We start from the raw sequence: 20,601 nt of genomic DNA on the forward strand, positions 1-20,601 counted from the left end.
ACCGAGACTCGATTGATAATCAATCATTCAATTTGAGTCACGGTACACCGGCACATGAATTAATAAAGTGCAATTCCCCGTGCTCACATATTATTACGTTTTACTTGCATGTGAAGTGCTGTGCAATCCTCGTGCCTAAATACAAATATACATTTTAAACACTTGTGTTACACAGACCCGTTTATATCCCCTGTACCAATGACTACACACCAACATTAACACACAACATACAACACAACACTAAAGGTGTGGCTGTCTACAGACGTGCTGACAGCTCCCAGACTGACTCCTTCAGCTGTGGAAAAGCTGCTGGGGTTGGTGGTCTCCTGACCTCTCCCCACTTCATAGTCGGCAGCTCCCTCTGGGGGGACACAAATGGCAACTCAAGGCGATGCCAGACAGACATCCTTGGGTGAAGCGAAGCAAGCATCCTTGGGTGAAGAGCGGCAGGCATCCTTGGGCAAAGCGAGGCAGGGAGTCAGGACAAGCTGGGGTGCGGGTTTTGGCCCTCTTCTCGGCCATTGCGGCCAGGCGGTTCTTCTCTGGGCTTCCCTCAGCAGCCTATGCAAGGGCTGCTGAGGACCGCCAGCATCTAGTCGTGGTCCTTCTGGTGAAGGGAGAGGCAGCTCCTGCTCCTCTCCCTCTGATGGTGATGGAGGCAGAGTCAGCTCCAGCTCCTCTCCTCATGATGGTGGGGGAAGTGATAGCAGCAGGCATTCATCCTCTGCTGGTGGTGGAAGTGATAGCAGCAGGCATTCATCCTCTGCAGGTGGGGAAGGACCCAGCAGGCATTCACCCTCTGCTGGTGGGGGAACCAGCAGGCATTCACCCTCTGCTGGTGGACAGGGACCCAGCAGGCATTCACCCTCTGCTGGTGGATGGGGACCCAGCAGGCATTCACCCTCTGTTGGTGGAGGTGGCGGAGGCAGAGGCAGCTCCTGCTGCTCTGCTCCTGCCGATGGATGTGGCCGAGGTGTGTAGTCTCCTGGCGGTGGAGGTGGCGGCGGCAGAGACAGCTCCTGCTGCTCTATTCCTGGCTGTGGAGGTGGCAGAGGTTTTAGTTTCCTGGCAGTGGAGGTGGGAGCGGCGTGTAGTCTTCTGGCGGTGGAGGTGGGAGCGGCGTGTAGTTTCCTGGCAGTGGAAGTGGGAGCGGCTTGTAGTCTACACTTGTTACAGGGGACTGGTGCAGCTCTCCCTCACTTGCAGGGGACTGGTGCGGCTCTCACTCACTTGTAGGGGAAGGTGATGGAGGCAGAGGAAGCACCTGCTCCTCTCCTCCAGGTGGTGACGGTAGGGGAAGTGATACCAGCAGGCACTCACCCTCTGCTGGTGGAGATGGGGTCAGCAGGCATTCTTCCTCTGCTGGTTTTGGATCCCCACAGTCCCCCCGTCTGGGCGCTGAATTCTCGCGGTCCACCCGCCTGGGCGCTGGAGACCCTGCTGCCTGGGCTGCTGTTCTGTTTATAGCTGCCTCCAGGTAGCAGAGGACCAACTCCACACCTTACTCCAGGGAGTTTGGGGTGTGTTCCCTCTCACATGCCTCCCGTCCCGCCTCAATCATTCAATTGGAGTCGCGGTACAACTGCACATGAATTAATAAAGTGCAATTCCCCGTGCTCACATATTATTACATTTTACTTGCACGTGAAGTGCTGTGCAATCCTCGTGCCTAAATACAAATATACATTTTAAACACTTGTGTTACACAGACCCGTTTATATCCCGTGTACCAATGACTACACACCAACATTAACACACAACATACAACACAAAATACACACAGGGGCAGGGCACTTTGCCACAATCCCCCACCCCCTTCTCCTCCCTTGTCCAGCAATTAACATAATCTTTATTCTGTTGCTTTGTGGATCTTATGCAAGCATAGCCCTAGTAAAGATTACCTCAACCGCCTTGGCAGTTTCAGAGTGTTTGGCAGCAAGCTTACCAGGTTTCAGATCACTGCTTCACTTTTATGGGCAGGGCATCCTGTGCCAAACCGATGGCTCATCCCTAGCAATTCGGGAAAGTCATTTACAGTCACTTAAGCCAAATCTGCAGCATAGTTGTGCTTTGTAAGCTAGTGTGCCCTGTTTGTGCAAGCCCAGTTGTTTTTCATTGTTCTTGAATGGTGCTAGGTGCCAGGATGACTGCACTGGAAACTTGAGTTCTCTGTTTATCCTCTGACCAGCTATGGTGCGAGCTGGTACAGATAAAAAGGAACATGTTACTGTTTTAAAACTAGAAAGAAACATTTCACGTTTCTGATTGTGAAATATGTTTTCTTTTGAGATAACATAACGGAAGGCCTCTTGACTTTTAACTTGTATTGAATAATTAAAAGTGGCAACCCTGACTTATTTGGAGGACGTATTGTTACGGTTAATAAACCATATTATATACTTTGTGATCCATAGAGAGACTTTGCCTAATCTGTCCTAGGATTTAAAAGGATATTGCTAAATGTATTAACATGTCCTATGTGCATTGGAAATTCATTTTTTTCGAATGTCACTTTTCATTCCAATCTTGTATATTTTAGCATATAGATAAATATTGCTGATATTGTACTGTTTCCCTGTTATGTTTGGTTTCTGTTATGTTTGGTTTCTGTTTGCCCTGGAATAGTTTTTCTTATACAGTGTTTGTGAACTGTTTGCAGCGATTGAAAATGTACTGCAATGTTTGGGTGGCGGCTGATTTTATTCCTTCGAATGAGATGTAAAAACGAGGTCCTAACACCAGTTGTGATGATTAGTTCACACCCTAGTCGCTAAGTCGCTTTGGATAAAAGAGTCTGCTAAATGACATTAATTAATGTTTACTAACTTTTCAGGATATGGTGAATGTTTTCATTTTCACTTTTTTATCCTTTTAGCAGTTAGTATTGTAGTCTTCCTTTTTATCTTCCTTATTAGTTCTCTTTCTTTCTCTTTATCCTCCTTGCTGTGTGTAGCCCGGGTGTGCTTCTGGTGATGAGGTCTCAACATGCAGGTTACCTGGGATTCATTTGCCTATCGGGTACAGGCCATTGATGACATGCAGTATACTGAATTTACCCTGGCGAGGTTAAAGGAGGTTGAGGTGCACTCCACAGTGGCAGTGCTGAAAGGCTGACAGTGCTGTGTTGTTCATTGCAGGGCTAAAGACCTACCTGATCTCTGGGCGGAAGGTGGAGAGGTCCCAGTGCAGGTGTTCCCAGCTGGGCCTGGCTGGGTCGGAGTATGTGGACGGGGCCTCCAGGACACAGACTTCAGAGACCATTACCACCACAGAGGCAACACACACCAGCAGCCAGACTGACAGAACCAAGGTGAGCCTGCTACTCACTATACATTTAGAGATTGGGAGGTGGTGTGGGTCCGACCTTAGAGCTGATTGTGAAAATGTTAATTTATGAACTTGAACAGCAGGTCTTTTTTCATTATTTATTTAACTTGCTTCCAAACCCCATTGCTCTTTATACACAACATGATGAAATCCTGCGATTATCTGGATTGAATGCAAAGCAAAAAAAATAAGTAAGGGGTTAATCGATATCAAACGTCTTACCCCCCTGCAGAATTTTCACTTCATTAAAGTTTTTAAAATTTATTTTTTATTACAAGGGTACCCTGGGGGGGGGGGGGGGGGGGGGCGGGGGGGGTTGGGTTGTTGGCAACTTGCTGTTACCAGTTCAAACAACCAGAACTGATGCTTAATGATGCTCAATAAATGAATCTGTTGGGACCCTGGCTGGGATTTTAATGGTGTTTTGAGACATTAAAAAAAAAAAAAAAAAGAAAAATTGACACTGTCTGGTTTCAAATACTCTGTCAATAATGTCTGTCTGAATGTAATTTTTGTAGCTAATTGAATACATAATCAGTTAGGAAATCACATTGGTTTACGTGGAAAAACATCTCTGTGCATATTGTTTTTTGTTAATCAATTGCCTCTTGGGGCAGATTTGATAAAGCTCACACAAACTAATGATACAACACTGGGGCGATCGTCCTCCAGGGCAGATTTGCTTTTATAGTCAGTCGTCTCCTGTGCACTGAAAAGACAGCGACCTTGGTACAGTGGTAAGGCAGCTAGGAGATCTGCCCCTGTGTGATATCATTAGACTGTATGCTTTTATCAAATCAGCCCCAGCGGCAGATCCAAATATGAAATAGATTTACCAAAAAAAACGGAATATTCCATCTTCACATGAATGGCCAAGAAATAGAGCATCATACCTATCTGGGAGAACTGTAATCAGAAGAAGCCATTCAGGAAAGTTAGGTGCTTTGGCACCTAAAGCTGAAGATCATCACCCAGGACTTGAGCAGAACTCGTCATTATTCAGTGTCTGTCTGCACTGTATGCAGCAAACTATATTTACCCAGCTGTTGTGGCAGGGCATTTTTGTTTCTTATACATTTGCGAAGATGTGTTCAATTGATTCTACTTTTTTTACAACTTCCCTTTGAATATCTGGTGGTGTACCACGAACCAACATGACCTGTGGACCGTCCTGCTCGGTTTAATAACATCCTCTAACTCTATGTACAGATCATGCAATAAATGCCCCTGTGATGTGCAGCACACACTTTCCTGTAATTAGTGGATAGTTACAGTGCATTCTCAGCTGCTGTGGTAAACCAGCACCTTATTGACTTCCTGTTTCTTTTGTTTTTTGGAATTTCCACATAACGACTGAAAGATAACCAAGTACATATAGTGGTTAATCATTGGTAATGAAGATCATAAGACAGTAGGATAGCTTATAAATTACATGCCCTGGTTTTATATAACCCACAGCATAGATTTTTGGTCTACAGTGACAAAAATACCAAGAAGTCAGTACTGTTCTTTCTTTCATTTCAGGAGCTGTGTCCTTCGTGCAGTGTGATGCTGGTCCCAACCTGTGACACCCCAACTGAAGACAGCACTGTCCAGAATGGTTGTCAGGAAGACCACAAGAACAACATAAAGGTAGCAATTAATTAAAGCAACTGAAGCAACCTACCCAACTGAACTCAGTATTTTTGAGCTGCTTGAAATCATTGTTCTAGACCAGAGGTTCCCAAAGTGCGGCCCGCGAGGAGGTTTGGTGCGGCCCCCAAACCCTCAACCCCTCCCCCACCTTCTGACCATTTACTTTATTATTACATTTTCTGAAAATTGTCGTAAAAAAAATGCGCAAGTAATTTGTGGTAAATGAATAATACACAGCAATCAAAGTTCATCAAAATTCCCTAACATACGTTTTTTACATGTTTTGGATCAAATCGGGACCCTGTCAAGCCAATGTTATTACTGAAGTTGTTATGGTCATTATATGTGCACTGTCCCTTTAAAAATAAATATTGGAGTCCACAGTAGATTTGCCGTGCTGAAGGAAAATAACATTGAACCTCCCAAGAAAAGAAAAAGCGCTTCTACTTTTTCTTAAGTTATTATTTTGTCTCCTATTGCTTTCCATGGGGGAAGATGCTCAAAGACTGTGATATGAAGACGTGAAGGTACCATCCAAATAGCGTTAGATTACTTAAGCAGCTGAAGTAGCTAGCTAGCTTCTGTAATGTTAACAGAGCACCTGCAAGAAACGTTATGGTTCAGGATACAGGCATTTTTTCTGTTGCAGATTTAATTTTATTATTTTAAATAAAAACAAGCAAAACTGTATTCAGCTTCAACTACACTGGGAAAATGCTCTTTGTACAGTATTGTAGTTTCGGTGTTCAACTTGGATCTCTTGTTAGGGAAAGTATTACAGTAGGAACAGTACCGGCTACAGTTTAAAATTGTTACTGTTACATTTCTTTTTTGTACAGTGTTTCTGAATAAGACTGCAGTAGCTAGTAGGATGTTACGTAGCAATTGTATGTAATTGCATAAAAAGCACCAATGTGATGGCAGATAATTTATGAATAATTAATGCTGCACTTAAAATGGAAATGTTTGATTATTTCGTTGATTTCAGAAAGAATAAAACTATCAAGGTAAAATACAGTAACGTCTGTGTTTTATTTCTGCACATTTACTATAGAAATAGCTTTAAATTTCCACACCACGGATCAATTTACATAATTTAATAATAATTAATTTTGCACATCTCAAACTATTTGTATGGTCCCCAGAGATTTGAATTAAGCGGAGTTCACTGTACATACATTCAGCTGTCAGTGAAGTGGTTAGTTGTACAAGTCAAGATGCATTCTGCCTCACTACTGAAGAATAGCCCACAAAAGAGTTTAATTGGTATAGTTTGAAGGTTACCTATTTCATCATTATCTTCTTTAATTGTTGTGACCAGGACAATGTAAGATGTGACAGCATGATATTGGTGCTCAAACCTAAGCCTGTTGTGGCACCAAGACACAGGATAAAATACAAATACATTTCAAAGCTGCTGGTGTTGCAGTGGTAGTAATATACATTCCTAATTTAAATACAAAAATGTACAGGAATTAAAAAAGGTATGATTTGGGACATACTTCAGTTTCATGAGTGGTACATTTTCTTGTGCAAGCCCCCCATCCCATGCAACCTCCAGAAACTAGCCCTCCATCACCAAAACTTTGGGAACCCCTGTTCTAGACCAGTATTCTGCTGTGTTATGCTGCTGCATAACCTATAGGTTTAATAATAGATTGCTTATTCTTATTTCTTCAAAACATAAGTCAATCTCTTAATAGTTGCATCTTAAGACTCATTCATTTTTACTTAAGAAAAAAAAGTAAATTGAGGTTTTGAAGGAACAGCACATTTTGTAGGTTCTACCTCTCTCTCTCTCTCTCTCTCTCTCTATCTCTCTAGCCTATTCCAGACGCAAGATGCAAGACGCAAAATGGGCTACTGAGCCCGCCCCCAGAGGAAAAACTGACCAATAGTCAGACTTCTCTCTGTGAGATGCTACAGGAGAAGGAGAAGGGGAAGTGGGTGGGGGTAAGTATGGACCAATCAGCCTTGCTCCCGCTGCGGTTCAAGAACATCCGTGAGAGGACTGATGCTCACTTCGTCGACGTCATCAAGGAGGACAGGTGGGCTGCTTGGAATTGTCAGAGCGTGGTCTAACTGCACATATTATCACAAAATTGTTTAACAAGTCTGTCTTCTTAGAATACAGTGGTTGCTAATTTTGTTGGGGTTGGGTGGGTGGGGGTGGGGGGGGGGGTGTGCATGAAATGCATCTGTCTGTATTTAGTTTTTGGGGGGGGGGGGTTGTCACTTTATGCAGCCAATAACTTTCCAGTTTAAAAGACAAGGAAATGAATACAGCAGTCATTGTACTTGCCCTGAGTGTACTTGATTTTATCTCTAAACTTATTCAGTAAAATTTATAGATGAAGTGGTAGCCATATCAGTCCAGAGGTGATAGACAAAGAGAAGGAGACGTGATACTTTTTATTGGACTAATACACAATAATTAATCACAAGCTTTCAAGACCTCAAAGGTCTCTTCTTCAAGTGAAAGTATCAATCTGTTGTTTTCTACTTTCACCTGTAGAGCAGACCTTTGAGGTCTTGAAAGCTTGTGATTAATTATTGTTTAGTTAGTCCAATAAAAGGTATTAAGTCGTCTTCTCTTAGTCTAGTAAAACTGATTGAGCATGTATGGAAGTACATAAAACCAAGACAGTTCTTGCACACGTTTTTATCTGCCACAATCAACACTAGATCCTGTTGAAATATGTAAGCAGAATGAAACAAGAACACAGCAGCTGGAACTGTGCATCCTTCATCTAACACCCTCTCACTTTCTCTGCCCTCCCTTCCAACCCTCTGCAGCCTGATGAAGGATTACTTCTTCAAGCCACCCATAAACAAGCTGAGCCTAAACTTCCTGGAGAAGGGCCTGGAAATGACGTATCGCATCAGCTACCAGAAGGAGGTGTGTGTGTGTCTGTGTCTGTGTCTGTGTCTGCGTGTGCGTGTGTGCTGCATATAAATAGATACATATTCTGAAATATACATGTATAAAGATATGCATGTATATGAGAAAACTACCAATAATGAACAACATCCAGCACTGCATTTATACATGTGTTAGAAATGCATAATGTCCTGGTTGTATGTGTGTAAGTGCCTGGATGTCAGCATGTGAACCTTCAGCTCACATCTTGACGATGTCATTGTCAGTGGCGCTGCTTGTTTTTCAAGGTGAAGTCTGGCCTGCGGTATGACTAATAGATTAAATGCTGCAGTTGAATCACTGAATGCCTCTGCTGAATGCAGCAGGGGAAGCTTTTGTCATTTCTTTTAGTTATGCTGCCCTCTGTTGGTGATTTTTAGTTTTGCAACACTCCAGTTCATCAGTGGTGCGCAAACTTTTTAAATGCCACCCCCCCTTTATCATACAGAACTGCCCTTTTAGTCATAGTCGTGCCCCCCTTACTGACTCTCCATGCCCCCCACTTTGCTCACCACTGATCTACACTGTTGATGGTGGTTAAGCCTCACTAAAAAATAAATGGCTAGTTATTTGGTTAAGACCAAAAGTAATTACTTTGCTAATACCTACAGTATCCATATTTTTTATTACATCACAGCACATACTCCCCCTTCCAGCCCTTCCATTGAAAACATATATCAGATTAGAGATAGAAAAATAAAAAAAATACATACAGCTTTGACCAAAGGTTTTACATCACGCTAAAGAATTAACCAATTTTGCTTCCTAAAGTCTAGTGAAACCTGATGAATGTTACGTTAACATATTGAATTACATACTGCTTTGTAGTTTTCCCATACACTGAAAAACTGACCAAAAGTAAAAAAAATGTGACCTTTCTCTAACATGAAATACTGTACTAATATTATGGCTTCTGGTAGATCTAAAATCTAAATTGTGTTCATATAGTTTTTTTTTTTTTTTTAATTGTCGTAATCCTAAAAATCTAAGTGATGCAAAACTTTTAGCCATATATGTATATGTGTGGAAGATTTGTATTTCTTTTTTTCTTATTGAATTCACCTCCCTTCTCCTGACTAAGGTGAAGGACAGAGTCCCAGTAAAGACATTTGCCAGCTCCACCTTCAGCTCCTTCATTGATGTGCTCCTGTCCTCTGCTGTCTTCCTCTTCCTCACCATTGGCTGCTTCCTGAAGCCCTGGGTCTCTGGCACCGCAGCCCCTCCAGCTGCTGTCGCTGTCTGTGTGCTTGCCATCCTACTGGAGCTGCTGTCCCTCGTCCTATCCGTGCGGTAAGGGATGCTGCGCACGTGTGTATTTGTTTTATTCTTTGTGGGACAAAATGTACTCTCAATAGACAGTAACTTCTCAACAATGGGGGTTTGGTACCATTAAAAAAAAATAGTTTTTGCCTTTTTTATGATGTTCTGGATTACTCTGTAATGGTGACTATTTGATGACTTGTTATGTTTGACCATTGCGCCTCCCTGCGTTGAACTTATCAGCCATTGAACATAGCCATCCCCAGGACACCAAATAATAGTTTTAGGAGTGATTACACATTGTTACATGAGGTTGTATTCTCTAATCCTCCAGCCCAGAACACTAAACCATTGCATCTTCGTGAGTCTGGTTGAAATAACACAGTTCATCACATTCCTGCTACAAGTGTAACATGCTGGTCCTCTTGGCCTATGTGAAGATAACCAGAGTCCTTGCAGCACTTGGGTCTGGGTTTGCTCTGAAACTTGTGTCTTCTCTCTTTCTCTCTCTCTCTTTTTCCCCCTCTCCAGAATGGCATTTTACCTGGAGGAAGTGGCAGGCTGCACCAAACACCTGCTGCAAGTCATTTCTGGTTGGATCCCCCGGCATTTCATTGGAGCCATCCTCATCTCCCTCCCAGCACTCGCTGTCTTTTCCCACATCACCTGCGAGTTTGACACCAGCAGCCACGTGAGTTTACCTGTCCAACTAAATCTCTGCTTCCAGACACTTTTAATACATAAGTGATAGCGCCAGTAAGTACTAGACCTTAAGACTTAAATGGACAACTTCATGTAAGCCATCTCAGTAAGAGCACTTAAAAAAAAATTAATGTCTAGTCAATCATTTTAATCGGCATTCCTACTTCTGCCTTTACGTTAACCACAGGAACTACATCTGAATTGTGCTAAATGTGACTAAATGTGTTCGCTGAAGACGAAGGGGAAGTGGTTACTTTAGGAACAACCAGGACACATACATACAAATATCATGATGTGTCAAAAAAGAAATCTGCCCAAGTACAGCTATGGTCAAAAGGTTTGCATCACCCTATATAATGAAACATGCTGAGCAATGTTATGTTAACATATTGAATTACGTACTGCTTTGTCGTTTTCCACATACTTAACAAGAAACTGACAAATTGAAAACTGACATTTCGAAAGACTGTACTACTGTTATGGCTTCCAGTAGACTTTTGTGATATAATTTTTTTTGTTTCTTTGATTACATGATGTTAAATAAAAGATCTAAATTGTATAATATATATATATATATATATATTACACACACACACACACACATATATACTATAGAAAGTCTACACCCCCTTGAACTTTTTTCCCATTTTGTTGTGTCAGTGCCTCAGAGTTTCATGCATTTAAATGAGGATTTTTTTCCCACTTATCTACACACCATACTACATATACTGTATGTGTATATATATATATATATATATATATATATATATATATATATATATATATATATATATATATATACAGCTCTGGAAAAAATTAAGAGACCACTGCAAAATTATCAGTTTCTCTGGTTTTTACTATTTATAGGTATGTGTTTGGGTAAAATGAACATTTTTGTTTTATTCTATAAACTACTGACAACATTTCTCCCAAATTCCAAATAAAAATATTGTCATTTAGAGCATTTATTTGCAGAAAATGACAACTGGTCAAAATAACAAAAAAGATGCAGTGTTGTCAGACCTCGAATAATGCAAAGAAAATAAGTTCATATTCATTTTTAAACAACACAATACTAATGTTTTAACTTAGGAAGAGTTCAGAAATCAATATTTGGTGGAATAACCCTGATTTTCAATCACAGCTTTCATGCGTCTTGGCATGCTCTCCACCAGTCTTTCACATTGATGTTGGGTGACTTTATGCCACTCCTGGCGCAAAAATTCAAGCAGCTCGGCTTTGTTTGATGGCTTGTGACCATCCATCTTCCTCTTGATCACATTCCAGAGGTTTTCAATGGGGTTCAGGTCTGGAGGTTGGGCTGGCCATGACAGGGTCTTGATCTGGTGGTCCTCCATCCACACCTTGATTGACCTGGCTGTGTGGCATGGAGCATTGTCCTGCTGGAAAAACCAATCCTCAGAGTTGGGGAACATTGTCAGAGCAGAAGGAAGCAAGTTTTCTTCCAGGACAACCTTGTACTTGGCTTGATTCATGCGTCCTTCACAAAGACAAATCTGCCCGATTCCAGCCTTGCTGAAGCACCCCCAGATGAGTCCAATTTTCAGCTTTGCCCAACACCTGGTCGTCTAATGGTTAGATGGAGACCTGGAGAGGCCTACAAGCTACAATGTCTCGCACCCACTGTGAAATGTGGTGGAGGATCGGTGATGATCTGGGGGTGCTTCAGCAAGGCTGAAATCAGGCAGCTTTGGCATGAATCAAGCCAAGTACAAGGTTGTCCTGGAAGAAAACTTGCTTCCTTCTGCTCTGACAATGTTCCCCAACTTTGAAGATTGGTTTTTCCAGCAGAACAATGCTCCATGCCACACAGCCAGGTCAATCAAGGTGTGGATGGAGGACCACCAGATCAAGACCCTGTCATGGCCAGCCCAATCTCCAGACCTGAACCCCATTGAAAACCTCTGGAATGTGATCAAGAGGAGATGGATGGTCACAAGCCATCAAACAAAGCCGAGCTGCTTGAATTTTTGCGCCAGGAGTGGCATAAAGTCACCCAACATCAATGTGAAAGACCCAACATCATTGTGGAGAGCATGCCAAGACGCATGAAAGCTGTGATTGAAAATCAGGGTTATTCCACCAAATATTGATTTCTGAACTCTTCCTAAGTTAAAACATTAGTATTGTGTTGTTTAAAAATGAATATGAACTTATTTTCTTTGCATTATTCGAGGTCTGACAACACTGCATCTTTTTTGTTATTTTGACCAGTTGTCGTTTTCTGCAAATAAATGCTCTAAATGACAATATTTTTATTTGGAATTTGGGAGAAATGTTGTCAGTAGTTTATAGAATAAAACAAAAATGTTCATTTTACCCAAACACATACCTATAAATAGTAAAACCAGAGAAACTGATAATTTTGCAGTGGTCTCTTAATTTTTTCCAGGGCTGTATATATAAATACAAAACTGAAAGATCATAATTGGATAAGTCTACATCCCCCTGAGTCAAAGGTGGAAGCACCTTTGGCAGCAATTACAGCTGTGAGTCTGTTGGGATAGGTCTCTACCAACTTTGCACACCTAGATTTGGCAATATTTACTATTCTTCTTTACAAAACTGTTCAAGCTCTGTCAAGTTCCTTGGGGAGCGCTGATGGACAGCGGTCTTCAAGTCATGCCACAAATTTTCGATTAGATTAAGGTCAGGGCTCTGACATGGTCACTCAAGGACATTTACCTTTTTGTTCATTAACCATTCCAGTGTAGCTTTAGCTGTGTGCTTTGGGTTGTAGTCATGTTGAAAGGTGAACTTCCGTCCCAGTTTTTCTTGCAGAGGGCAGAATGTTTTCTTCAAGTACTTCTCTGTACTTTGCTCCATTCATTTTCCCTTCTATTCTGACAAGTGCCCCAGTCCCTGCCAATGAGAAACATCCCCATAACATGATGCTGCCACCACCTTGCTTCACAGTAGAGACGGTGTTCTTTGGGTGATGCACTGTGTTGGGTTTGTGCCAAACATAATGCTTTGCATTTAGGCCAAAAAGTTCCATTTTAGTTTCGTCAGACCACAAAACTTTTTGCCACATGGCTACAGAATCTCCTGAGTGTTTTTTTGCATACTTCAAACGGGATTCAAGGCGGGCTTTCTTGAGCAATGTCTTCCTTCTAACCACCCTACCATACAGGCCAGATTTGTGGAGTACTTGGGATATTGTTGTCACATGCACACTTTGACCAGTCTTGGCCATAAAAGCCTGTAGCTCTTGCAAAGTTGCCATTCCTCTTGGCAGCCTGTCTGATCAGTCTCCTTCTTCCTCAGTCATCCAATTTGGATGGACAGCCTGATCTAGGCAGGGTCTTGGTGGTGCCATACACCACCCACTTCTTAATAATCGTCTTGACCGTGCTCCAAGGAATATTCAAGGCCTTAGATATTATTTTATACCCATTCCCTGATCTGTGCCTTTCAACAACTTTGTCCCGGAGTTCTTTTGAAAGCGCCTTGATGCTCATGGTTGAGTCTTTGCTTTGAAATGCACTACCCAGCAGAACCTACAGGAACTGCTGAATTTATCCTGAAATCATGTGAATCACTACAATTTAACACAGGTGGAGGCCACTTGGTGTGTGATTTTTGAATGCGATTGGTTACACCTGAGCTAATATAGGATTGCTATTACAAGGGGGGTGGACACTTATCCAACCAAGCAATTTCAGTTTTTATTTTTAATTAATGTTCTACAAATTTCTAGAATTTTTTTTTTTTACTTGGAAGTTGCGGGGTAGGATGTGTAGATAAATTAAAAAAAAAAACAGTTTTAATGCATTTTAATTCCAGACTATAAGGCAACAAAAGGTGAACATTTTGAAAGGAGGTGTAGACTTTCTAGATCTGTCACGGTATAGATAATTAAAACAAGACTTCCCTTTGTGTTAGTAGTTACAAGACTTCTTTGAAACTGTTTCTAACCAATTTTTTTATTTCACCTTCTCCAAAGTCTGCCGTTGAGCTTCGTCGACCATTATTCATCCCAGAGAATTCATCCCACAGGCAGTAATGTCCATTGCTAGTGATCAGTAATCAGTAGGCAGTGTCTAAGCCCTTTCTTGTTGGCTGTTTCGTTTCAGTTCACCATGTTCATCTGCTGTGCGATTATCATCACCATCATCCAGTACTGTAACTTCTGCCAGCTGAGCTCCTGGATGAGGTCCTTCATTTCAACTGTGGTGGGTGTGGTGCTGCTGATCCTGCTCTACACATATCTCTACCCTGAGGAGTAAGTACCAGGGATTGGGCACAGAGTATGGCATCCTGCTGCAATATAGAGCAGAAATTTGCATGGGCAGGGGGCTGAATCTGTTACTACTGTAACATCTTTAACTTTGTAGAAAAGTATTTTTAGAACTGAAGACATCAGTACTGCTAGTTTAGGCACAGCCACTACACCCAATTTCAAGTTACAAACAAGGCAACTTTTATAGTATTGACAGCCTGGGCCATTATTACTAACTAATGGATTCAGCATAACTAAAGGAAACTAGTATCAAAAAAATGTGAAAAGGCGACATTAAAATGAAAAGTTTTTGGAAATAATAAAGTGTAGGTTGCAGTCTTGAATCCTGCAGTTTAAATCTCCGAAACACTATTGTTTGTTTTAAATTAATCTGTAGAAAAATATATTTAAATTAATCTGTAGAAAAAATAATTTGTAGAACAACCATATTACTGAGTTCTACCCTGTTACAGGCTGGGCTCCTCGAACAGCTCTGTACCCGAGACACTGCAGCTGCTGGACCTGAACAGAGAGGAAGTGATCCTGGCTTTCTTCCTGCTACTCCTTCTGGTGTGGTTCCTGAACCGGGAGTTTGAGGTGAGCTACAGGCTGCACTACCATGGCAACGTGGAAGCTGACCTCCACCGTGCCAAGATCCAGACCATGCGTGACCAGGCCGACTGGTTGCTGCGCAATATCATCCCCTACCACGTTGCTGAGCAGCTGAAGGTGACACAGAGCTACTCTAAGAACCACGACAACGTGGGTGTCATATTCGCCAGCATCGTCAACTTCAGTGAGTTCTACGAGGAGAACTACGAGGGCGGAAAGGAGTGCTACCGTGTGCTGAACGAGCTGATTGGTGACTTTGACGAGCTGCTGAACAAACAGCAGTACAGCAACATCGAGAAAATTAAGACCATTGGGGCCACCTACATGGCTGCTTCGGGCCTCAACCCCTCGCAGTGCCAGGACAACAGCCATCCACATAGGCACCTCCGCACCCTCTTCGACTTCGCCAAGGAGATGATGTGCGTCGTGGACAACTTCAACAAGGACATGCTCTGGTTCAACTTCAAGCTACGCATCGGCTTCAACCACGGGCCCCTCACGGCAGGCGTTATTGGCACCACAAAGCTGCTGTACGACATCTGGGGGGACACGGTGAACATTGCCAGCCGCATGGACACCACCGGGGTGGAGTGCCGAGTGCAGGTGAGCGAGGAGAGCTACCGTGTCCTCAACGAGATGGGCTACGATTTTGACTACAGGGGCACCGTCAATGTAAAGGGAAAAGGCCAAATGAAAACGTTCCTGTTCCCCAAAAGCGTGGACAGTGGAATGGTGCCACAGCACCAGCTGTCAGTCTCGCCAGACATCCGTGTCCAAGTGGACGGCAGCATTGGACGCTCCCCCACGGACGAGCTTGCCAACATGGTCCCCTCTGCCGGTGGCCATGGCTTGGACCGCACCCCTCCACAACGGGCAGCAGCTGCTATGGAGAAGTTAGATGTCAAGGACTCATCGGGCCACCTCAGGGCAGCTCCTTTTGCTGTCTCCAGCCCAGGCAACACCCAGAGACCACTCCCGGCCCAAGCCTTGGCCACAACTGCCACCCGCAACCTCCATGCTGAAGAAGAAGAAGGTGAGGAGGAGGAGGAAGAGGAAGAGGCAGACGAACTGACAAAACTCAAAATCTCAGAAAGCCTATGATGCAGCTTGACTCATTTTAGGCTTGTCTTCTTTATTTGGGTGGCACCTTAGAGGGGAAAAAGAAACAAACTGTGATGTTTTCTATGTTCAGTTTTTTTAGTTTTTACTCATTTTTTTTTGTTAATTTGTTTTTTTTTGGCTGGCTTACATTTCACAAGAAAAGGGGGTAATTGCTCTCCTTCCCACTCCCCTCTTTCATTTTTTTTTTTTGTTTCTTGCTGTTTATTGGATTAATTAAGTGCCTTCAGAAATAAATTAACAGCCACTCAGCTAAAGAGGGGCGTTAAAAGAATTGTCATAGCATGGCTTTTATGAAACAGACAAAGGGAAAAGCTGTGGTTATTCTTTTTTCTTCGCTAATGCAAGTGTTATTGTTATCATTATTATTTTAGCGTAACTTTAAAAATCCAGCAATGGTATTTACACAAACAAACAAAAGGCTGATGTTGAAGTGTATCAGTAGTACACCGTGGAAAGAGGAGGGGGGGGTGCAGGGAAGAGTAACAGATGTGTTTAGCTTTTTGTCTACAGACAGTTCATCGCAATTAGGATTACAATGGAACCTCACCTGATACTTCACTGGACCCCTGCTCGGAAGTCTGTGCAAGTACAGCTGTGCACTGTGCTGAGTAAAAGGGTTGCTTTGCAAAAAAGAGACAGCAGTAGAACTTAGCACATCAAAGGGTAAAACAGATCTGCATTCCAAGACAATATATCTTAGTTTTTTCTTAGTTTAATGGCAGCTTTTTATTTATTTTTTATTTTTTTACTTCTATGGAAAGTTGCCATGGATAAAAAACAGACACTCTGAATTCTGAGCTGCCCTCTTATCAGTAATCGGCAGTTTAGCCGGATATTAAGTTATCGTTACTCATGTTTCATATTTGCTTCTAACTCCAAGTAGTAGACAACATTCACTCCATACTCCATACACATCAGGAGTTTGGGTGCCGCAGCGATACGCGAACTGACAAAGGTAGTGTAGAAGGTCAGTGTTCTGGGGGAAAAAACACTTTACAGTTGTGCGCCCCACAATTAGTAGATAAAATGCTGCATCTTTTTTCTCTTTTTGTTGTGCTATTTTACCACCTAACTGCAGTGAATGTTGTGCCATAGAGAGTTCTAGTCAAAAAACAGCTGTGTTGTAATTGATATGTTTTTTAAAAGAAAATCATAGTACAGACCTGTTTAGTCTGTTCAGTAGAATGTTCCACACAGTGAGGAAATAATGTATCACACTTTGCTCACGAAGTATACGAGGCCATGTGCATTTAACACAGTTGGCTCTTTTTAAAGAACCATTCAGAGGTACTTTTCTTCATCCCTGTGCTATGCTTGCCCTGTAAATGGACGCACAGACATATAGAGGGATTTGACCTTCACTGCTCTCAGTCCCTAACTTTTGATGGGTATTGGTGATGTCTTTTATAGTGGTTTCCACTCTGAAAGCTCTTACTTTATATAAAGTAGCACTTTAAAAATGAATGCCTCTTTGTGTTGTTGGATATGGTTTAAGTAATCCAAAGTACGTGGCAGTTAGCATTCACAAAAACAATGACATTTAAAAATTGTCAGCAATTTTTCAAATTTGCCTTCTGAACTTACTCTACATGCTACATTTTGAAATATCTCTTGATTGTAAGATGAAATGTATTTCTTAATTTTGAAAGAGGCCACAAGAAGACCCACTAAACTTAGTGTGGTATGATGGAATTGAAATACTGTAATATGAAACCTTGTTCCAGTATTCAGGTATGATATTATTTTTGATGTGAAATGGGTTTTTAAAATATTCATAAATCTCCACTGTTATTCAACATCACAGATAAGTACTTGCTATTAATTGATACGTGTGCATAAAGCGTTTCTGCTGACTTGTTTTTATTAACAGGCTCGTCGACTAAAGAGGTTCCACTCTATTCATATACTTTTATTGTTATGTGCCACCTTTTTGTCAGTGTGCAATGTTACCCACTGCAATCATACCTTTTTTATTATTAATAATATCATTATAATTAAACTATGTAACACAATTTTTGTTCCTGGGTAGTAAGTGTTATTTCCTAATTGCTTATGCCTCAAAAGTATAGAAAATGGCTGTTATTCCCCACAAACTTTGCTTTTGTGACCAGGATAGTGATATTTCAAAATATCACTATTTCCAATGGGAAAACGGGCAAATGTGTGTCTTTTCGTTCACATAAAGTCAGAAATAAACAACATATGACTCCAAATTAACATGTATTTATACTAAAGTAATACAAAAATGACTACAAAAGATTTAGAAGTGAGTGGTTTTTCGAGATTTACGATTATACTGTATAATTATACGGAATAATAGCCATTTTCTATACTTTTGAGGCACTTACACTTACTACCCAGGAACAAAAAAAAAAATAAAAATAATTGTTACACTGTGTTATCATTGTTATTGTGTATATCCAGACTGCACCAGCATGTGAATAGCTATATATTGTATATGTCAAATAAAAAGGCCACAGTCCAGGTTTTGGAAGTAAAGTTGCAAAGGAGGGGGGGGGGGGGGGGGGGGGGGGGGCTGTCTTGTTTAATCATGCCATCTAATTGATTGGAAGGGGAGTCATTTATTTTGTTAGTCGTTGTCTAATTTGCCATCCTTTGTAATGGATGTACATAAGTTTTTAAAACATGTAATATGCTCCAAAGGCTTGTGACTGCTGTGTTAACAGTAGGTTTTACATTTCTACTAAGATAATGACCACCATAGATATGGAAAGTGTATTTGTGTAGAGGTGAAACAAGCCTCTGAAATGCAGAGCATTTCAGTCTGAAACAAAGGCAGACCCAAGCTGAAGAGATTCATATTTGATACCATAGCCCCCCCCCCATACCCTCGTCAGGAATAAGGACCATAGACTTCAATGCAAAAAAGCACAGCCTGAATGAATTTTCTGCACAGTTTCATTTAAGCACATTGCTATATAATTAAGTGTTAAATGCATCCAATGCAACATGTTGAAGCACAAGTGAGATGAAACTGCATTGTCCGACCTCAGTTTTCCATGGATTGTTAATTTTAGAAATGCCTTAGTGTTTTAAAGGCTTAAGTCAAGGGGGGTTGTAATGAAAGCTATTGATGTTTAAGGTATTTATTAAAAAACTGGAAATCCTTGTTAAATTAACCAGACCAGCTGTTTTCAAGAAGCTCCTTTAAACAGATCAGTGTTGCAAATTGGCATTTCAAAAGACCACTATACCTAAAGATCTTCTGCTTTAAACAAAAATTGCTTGCTTCAAAAGGAGGCTGTATGCAAATCAATAAGCCTGTCCACAGTTTTGAAATACATAACTTCAATGTTGATCAACTGCTCTTGCAAGGAGGAGCAGCAGTAATACGTATAGTCACATTTATTAGACATACGTTTCAAAGCCCAAGAATGTATTAATTCATGCTTTTAATTATTCCACCTGTTCCAGCACTGCTTCAGCAACTTAGTTTTACATACTCGTTGAATGATACCAAATCACACAACACTGAATACTGATGTTTGCTGCTTTATCTCAGTCTTCTGCCTGCCAGTGCCCAGACATTTTACAAAAAGTAAATCGTGCATTGGCACTCGCACAGAATTAATACTTATCTTGTGTGATTCCAGTGCCATTGTTGATTCAATACAGCATGACCCTTACCCAAATTCAGAGCCAAATTACCTGATTGATGTAGTGAACTCAAGCAACTGTGTTGAAGTGTACAGTTGGATCAACTGAATGACCATTGCCTGAATGCAAAGTTAACACAGCAGTAATGGTCTCAATACAGGGGTCATAGGCTGCCATTCATGAATCACAGTAACAAGAGCAAGATTATTTTTGTGTTTGTTTTGATATTTGTATCGTTTTGGAAAACTAATCAACTGCCGCATTGCTAGCAAAGTAATGCTAACTCTTTCCACTTGTGTGGTTTTCATGGTAATATAATAGGGATTATTATTCTCTTTTGGCCTATATATACACATTGAAATATAAAAATCAGACAGCAAAGTTGAGGTGGTTTAGCATGGGTATGAGAGGTGGGCAGAGAAGTGACTTTGGCAATCTCCTGGTAGATTAACGAGCCAGGACATGTGGATTAAAACATCAAAACAATCACAGTAGTGTTTAAAGGTCAGACGGTGTTACCCTGTACTAGCCTAATTATAAAATGTTCTGAAGATGTTTTTTTTCTTCAATTTGTAATTTTGATGATAGTATTAAACGCCTAAGGAAAAACTAGTTAACAGGTTGTTTTAAATGCTATATATGGGACTTAAAGATAAGAGTATTACTACCTAATTAATGGACTTGTTTTACACTAATGATATATATATAAAACCTTAATTGTTTCATGAATGGTAGTTAATGTCAGTGTCTTCAAAGCATTGAGTAGTGTTTTCATAGCCGTTTTGATAAATTGGGGTGAATTATTAGTGGATATACTCCTTTGATGCTCCTTTATGTTGAATACTATGATATGTATATATATATATATATATATATATATATATATATATATATATATATATATATATATATATATATATATATATATATATATATATATATATATATATATATATATATATATATATATATATATATATATATATATATATTATATATATATATATATATATATATATATATATATATATATATATATAGTATGTAGTTAGATTTTTTTTTTTACATACTTTTTTCATCCTCCAACTCCATTTTTATATATCGATTTGAGCACTGTGCTTTTTTTTATGAGCAATGATGGTTGTATAAAGGACATATTTGT

The 20,601-nt window shown here is 40.8% G+C and overlaps 1 protein-coding gene across 2 annotated transcripts in view; it reads left to right on the forward strand.

The window, feature by feature from the left end:
• The window catches only part of LOC121330489 (adenylate cyclase type 9-like), a 36,218-nt gene extending 18,364 nt beyond the window's left edge, over positions 1-17,854 (forward strand). For both annotated transcript variants that reach the window (XM_041277039.1, XM_041277040.1), the window contains 8 exons: positions 3,138-3,310; positions 4,852-4,959; positions 6,787-7,010; positions 7,759-7,861; positions 8,964-9,172; positions 9,674-9,833; positions 13,942-14,090; positions 14,561-17,854. In XM_041277039.1, the coding sequence (XP_041132973.1) occupies positions 3,138-3,310; positions 4,852-4,959; positions 6,787-7,010; positions 7,759-7,861; positions 8,964-9,172; positions 9,674-9,833; positions 13,942-14,090; positions 14,561-15,800 (2,366 nt within the window). In that variant the 3' untranslated portion in view covers positions 15,801-17,854. The remainder of the gene's footprint in view (positions 1-3,137; positions 3,311-4,851; positions 4,960-6,786; positions 7,011-7,758; positions 7,862-8,963; positions 9,173-9,673; positions 9,834-13,941; positions 14,091-14,560) is intronic.
• The last annotated feature ends 2,747 nt before the right edge of the window (positions 17,855-20,601 follow it).

Source organism: Polyodon spathula, chromosome 18 (genome assembly GCF_017654505.1).
Source record: "Polyodon spathula isolate WHYD16114869_AA chromosome 18, ASM1765450v1, whole genome shotgun sequence".
Classification (NCBI taxonomy): domain Eukaryota; kingdom Metazoa; phylum Chordata; class Actinopteri; order Acipenseriformes; family Polyodontidae; genus Polyodon; species Polyodon spathula.